The sequence below is a fragment of the Abrus precatorius genome, unplaced genomic scaffold, assembly GCF_003935025.1.
Source record: "Abrus precatorius isolate BTA unplaced genomic scaffold, Abrus_2018 Scaffold2, whole genome shotgun sequence".
Classification (NCBI taxonomy): Eukaryota; Viridiplantae; Streptophyta; class Magnoliopsida; order Fabales; family Fabaceae; genus Abrus; species Abrus precatorius.
In genome coordinates, this window is record NW_020874362.1 from 20558407 (window position 1) to 20564406 (window position 6000).

The following is a 6000-nucleotide window of genomic DNA, read 5'->3' on the forward strand; positions in this document are numbered from 1 at the left end:
ATAGTGCAACGGTGACTATTACTTGTGACTTTTGTAATTGGTTGATGAGTAAAGCAAAATACTACAAAAAAAATAAATTTCCTTGTACTTTAAGTGTGGGCATGTAGAAAATGTTACACATTCATCCACTTTCAAGCCAAGCCATAAAGCCACTCCAAATCCTTCATTTTTCGGAGTTAATCTATTCGTATAAATTATAACCAAAGTATTCATTCTCATTAATCAAATCAACCAATCCTTGCAATACAGCCAAGGGGGGCAAAATATGGACAAATTCTTGTTGATTTCCTTACTTGGTTTGCTGATTGTGGCTCATGGAGTTGCAGGTAGCATGAAGTGTGACAACTTTGATATGCTTGAAGAACTTAAAAGCCTGGAGGACCTGGACATTGATGAAGAGACTGAGGTAGAACTCTCCGACATTCCTTCATGGAGAAGTGAGCGCGCCGGAAAGGTTCTTGTGAATGTTGATAGCTTTGGTGCTGCTGGAAATGGAGAATCTGATGACACCGAGGTAAGTTCTTTCATTATTATTATTGAGGCATACCTGAACCTGCAAATGCATATAATTGTTTGAGGTCCTTTGTTTTGCTCAACATGTACTTCACACAAAGTATGTTTGAGTTCAATCATCGTGTATTTCCAATTCATATTTAAAATATTTTAATTAAAATACAGGGCCAGTCTATAATATAAGCTATTGTATACTATTACACAATATTATATTATCTTATAATTGAAAAATTGAATTTTGTAATAATTATTTTAAAAATTATTTTTAAGATGACTTATAATTATTAGTATACATAAAATAATAAGTTATGTATGACAAATTTTTATTAAAAATTACAAAATTTAATACAATTCAATGCATTAACATATTAAATGTTATATTTTTTTTATAAAAGTTTACTGTATATAAATTTTTAATCATGTACAATATTTGCACAGGTTAAAAAAATCTAAATATTTATAGTGAGAATATATAAAATTAAACTCCAAGTAAATCTGTTTAAATTTTTTATCTGAAATTTTGAATTAATTATTATACACCTAAATGATTCTTAATTTTTGGTCTACACCCAAATCAAAATAATTCACCAATTTTTCAGATAAACAATGTTGAACATAGGCAAATCAAATGAGTCTGATCAGGCATCATTAATTGACCAGACTAATCACTTCTAACAATATTTTGTTCATTCTCATTCCTGCTTGTGTGATTATCAGGCTTTCCAAAAAGCATGGGAAGTTGCGTGCTCTACACCAAAATCTGTTCTATTAGTTCCTCAAGATCGCCGTTACCTAGTTAATGCAACAAAATTCAGAGGGCCTTGTGCAGACAAGCTAATCATCCAAGTAATCAAACACACAAATATTTAGAATTATAGATTTTATAGTTTCAGTTTTATTCATTAGTCCTATGGTTATTGACCTAGTGTCTGCATTTCCAGATTGATGGAACATTGGTTGCACCAGATGAGCCTAAGGACTGGGATCCAAAACTGCAACGAGTCTGGCTTGATTTTTCTAAATTGGAAAAAGTTGTTTTTCAAGGTAATGGAGTTATTGATGGCTCAGGAAGCAAATGGTGGGCAGCATCTTGCAAAAAGAACAAGTCAAATGTAATTTTTCAAAAATTGGTCTTGGTTATTTTGCAAGCTTACGAACACTTACAATGCATACAAAATTTAATAACTTTCTGATTCTGCTCCTATTCTTTGTCACAGCCTTGCAGAGGTGCACCAACGGTAAGAACCACTTTCTTAACCATTTTTGTCTTCTATATTTCAAGCAGAAGGTTTTGCAAGATGGGTAAGAAAGATTAGCAAATAATAGTATAGTTTGATTAACTTTGAGGGGTAATTGCAGGCACTAACCATTGATTCAAGCTCAGCTATAAAGGTGAAAGGACTAACTATCCAGAATAGCCAACAGATGCATTTTACCATATCACGATGTGATTCTGTTAGAATTAGTGGCGTGAAAGTATCAGCACCCGGAGACAGCCCAAACACTGATGGAATTCATATTAGTGAATCCACAAATGTCATAATCCAAGACAGCAAAATTGGAACAGGTTCTGAACTTGGTGTTCTTTCTCAATTTATGTTTCATTTTGCTGAACGATAGAAACAATAATAATGGTTTATCCTTGACTTCGATTCACAGAATAGCAACTTGGAAAAGAAATTTAAATCCACACACAAAATAAAAAAAGAAAAAAAAGGGCCCTTATGCTAAGATTCTACAATAATTGCTTGCAAATCCATGCTTCTAGAAAGGATTATTGAGTGAATTGTTCCAGAAATAGACATTAAGAGGAAAAGATACTGACCATTTGTGTTTTGCAATTTCATAATGTACTATTATATTCAGGGGATGATTGCATATCAATTGTCAATGCTAGCTCCAATATCAAGATGAAGAGAATTTATTGTGGACCAGGACATGGAATCAGGTATCATCTAAGCTTCATGCCTCCATTTAATTTAAAATTATATAGGCTTTGGATATAAGTAACAATATATAAATCGAAAGTTTATTGAATAAGGACTAACTTTAATTAATTGAAGGTCCCACAAATTAAAATTGATAAAAATAAAACTCTATCTTTTTCTTTTAATATGACCACGCCAGGTCAATAAAAAACATTAGATGATCCGAATCCAAATTCTACGTCATTATCTGATTGCTAAATTAAAATTTGTGTATCTTGTACCATTTTACGTACATGCCCGAAAATTTTCATCCACTCAATTTATATTACAATTTTTTTTATTCTAAAATCTGTACCCTGTAACTTGATTTTGCAAATATTATGTCACTTGAACAAATATCTATTGATATCTTGAGTGGAAAAAAGAAATTGATGCCACGATTCCCACCCCCTTTTCTTTAGGAGAAGCGTTGGTTGCATGAACCATACACGATGAGTCATTATTTTAATGTTTACGTTAATTTATTATTTCCTTTTCAATTCCTAGATAAACCCAAAGTTAAAAGAAGAAATTGGATCTCTTTCTGGAACACCCTTTTTTGAGTAAAGTAGTTTTTTACCTTTTCTAACTCTACTTTATTTGTTCAGCATTGGAAGCCTTGGGAAAGACAACTCAACTGGGATAGTCACGAAAGTTATTTTGGATACAGCAGTTCTTAGGGAGACTACCAACGGTGTCAGAATTAAGACTTGGCAGGTAATATTATTCTCAGATCTCAATCTCTATAATTTTTTTATTGGTTAGTTAAATTAATAATAATAATAATATTTAAATAAAAAATTAAATGAGGTGTGATGACAGACACTTCCATAATCCTATATATTAAGAAACAAGTTATCATAATAGTATTTCTTTTAAGCATTATATGAATCTAACTGAATCTGAGGATAACATATAATTAGATTAAAATAAATGGATTTTCAGAAACAAAGTCTCTTAAACTATTTTTATATATTTACTGTTTATATACTTTTATTATTAGTTCTTTACATTTTTCCTGTGGGCTGGGTGCCATGGCACTGCTTTCAGAATAAACCTTGGTAAGGAAAAAGATGGATCTCAGTATCTGCCAAAATTAACAATTTGTCTTTACTGTTGTTAATAGTCCCATTAAAAGTTGTGTTTTTGTTTTATTTCGTTGTCTACTTTTCTAATATTCTATTCTGTTTTATTTTAGAAAGTACATTAAATATAAAATAAAATTTATATGTTCTGTTTCGTTCTATTTAATAGGACTACCAATTACCAAACAATTATGTGCAGGTGGGCTTGATATGGCAAGGGAAGAAAGGGTAAATCAATGTGACTGAACCATACATGGGCAAGGCCATGGATTCAATTAGCTGTATTTAGATTTAGGAGCTTCACAGTCATTGAACCAAAACAAGTTCATTGTAAATGGAACCATAATTGTTTTAGTATAAATATAATATGCAAATATATATTTAATAAATTTAGTATGGAAAAGTTCCCTGCGTTGAGATTTCATAATTCGGGCATTATTTCTAACTTAAGTTCAAAATTTGTGAAAATTGCTGCATTGGAGAATGACCAGAGATCTTTAATTTTTTCTTCTGCACGTAGGGAGGTTCTGGGTATGTTCGAGGAGTTCGTTTTCAGAATGTGAGGGTGGAAAACGTATCAAACCCCATTATCATAGATCAATTTTACTGTGATTCGCCAACCACTTGTCAAACCCAGGTACAATCTCCCCTGTTTTCTGGCTTTTTCAATTTTTTATTTACTTAATTAAATGTAAGTATAGTGGTGGATATAAGATATCTTGTATCTAATAAAAATAAGAGGATTAAACATGGATTTAGATAAATAACTTAATTAAATATCTCCTTATTACATAAACTTGATAATAAAGTATATTGAAATATGTTTGTTTAAAAAATAGGGTCTGACTGTTTTATAGTTCAAACCCAAGCAAACTCTGTCATGGAAAGCGAAAACAAATCATTATTGCTACATAGATCGTGATTTGTTCATTAGCACACAGCCATTGATTTTCATCTTCGAAATCAATTTTGAAGTATCCAACTTAGAACCAAACTAACATTTCTTAAATCAGAGCTGATTTTGTATTTGATAGTGTTCTAAATTTTCTTCCACATCTCCTAATTATTAAAACATTAAGTAGAGAACCAATAACTGTGATAAGGACAAGATAACTAATACACGATTTTAAAAGGTTGAATAAATTAAGTGCCATAGATCTAGAGTGCTTTATTTTTTTCTTAAAATATTTTCATGTGAATTATTTCTAAAACATTGTCTGGAATGAGTGATAAAGTGGAACCACTTATAACAATAGTCTTATGAACTGTTTTATATATGAATTTGTCAGACATCAGCTGTGGAAATAAGTGAGGTTATGTACCAGAACATAAGTGGAACAACAATGAGTGCAAAGGCCATTAAATTTGATTGCAGTGATACAGCTCCATGCAGCAACCTAGTCCTTAGCAATGTGGACTTGGAGAAACAAGATGGCACTGTTGAAACATATTGTCACTCAGCTCAAGGCTTTGGCTATGGGGTGGTGCATCCTTCTGCTGATTGCCTCAATTCCAATGACAAAAATTCTCAAATTGAAGAATCAACTATGGAGGAAGATATTCGTCACACTGAACTATAAGTTTGCTCTCTATAGATGCATTATACAATAACCCTTTTATTATAATTTTATATCATACGGGGAGGTAAATGGGTCTAAGTAACAGTAGAAGCCATATGCTGAGGAGGTTTGAGGTGAGGTAAGAGACAAATCAAGGGATGCATTATTGTTTATTAAATAATTAGAAATTACACTGAAATTTATTCCAGAAAGAATGATAATGTAGCTGATGCCATCAGCATTGATGAAAGAAAAGAAACACATCAATTTTATAATATTGATTGAGTTTTTTTTTTTTAATTAAATCTTAGTATTTTGTTTATATGGTGACATGTTATTCATCATCTTTAATCGGGTTAACTCAGTTCGAGATTTGGGCTCTAGCAAGCTATATTAAAATAATGTCCGTATTTTATTTGGACAGTAAGAATAAAAGATTAAATTTTAGCCTAAACTTGCATTTCACTGGTAAAAATATTAAATTTAATTAGAAAAATAACTTCTATCTTTTCAACTCTAATTTCTATAAAATTCAATTGAAATATATTGATATACTGTCGTGGGAATGTGTTAAAATTTGACTAGAGCATTGGTCTATGGTTCAATAACAAAGGCCTTAACAACACATTGATACCATTATAATTTATGTATGAATTTGAAGTTCATATAAATAAGGACTTGGCCTTGACACTTGATAAACGTTGAAAAGTAATATAATATTAATCTTATTTATGAAATTGAAACACTTGACTCATTGAAGTAGTTATTATAAAAAAAAAAAACACACCTTTAATAGCCAACAATAAAAAATAATTTCATATTTATAATTGAATTTACTAAAAATAGCTTTATATTCGTAGTTGAATCCATTAAGTT

The 6000-nt window shown here is 30.8% G+C and overlaps 1 protein-coding gene across 1 annotated transcript; it reads left to right on the top strand.

Annotated features, from left to right (window-relative positions):
• The first annotated feature begins 236 nt into the window (after positions 1 to 236).
• Positions 237 to 5312, top strand: LOC113858954 (probable polygalacturonase At1g80170). The gene is made up of 9 exons (XM_027491766.1): positions 237 to 514; positions 1231 to 1359; positions 1455 to 1625; positions 1731 to 1751; positions 1873 to 2080; positions 2380 to 2461; positions 3089 to 3197; positions 4086 to 4202; positions 4855 to 5312. The coding sequence occupies exons 1-9, from the start codon at positions 266 to 268 to the stop codon at positions 5143 to 5145; spliced, it is 1377 nt and encodes a 458-aa protein (XP_027347567.1). The 5' UTR covers positions 237 to 265; the 3' UTR covers positions 5146 to 5312.
• The last annotated feature ends 688 nt before the right edge of the window (positions 5313 to 6000 follow it).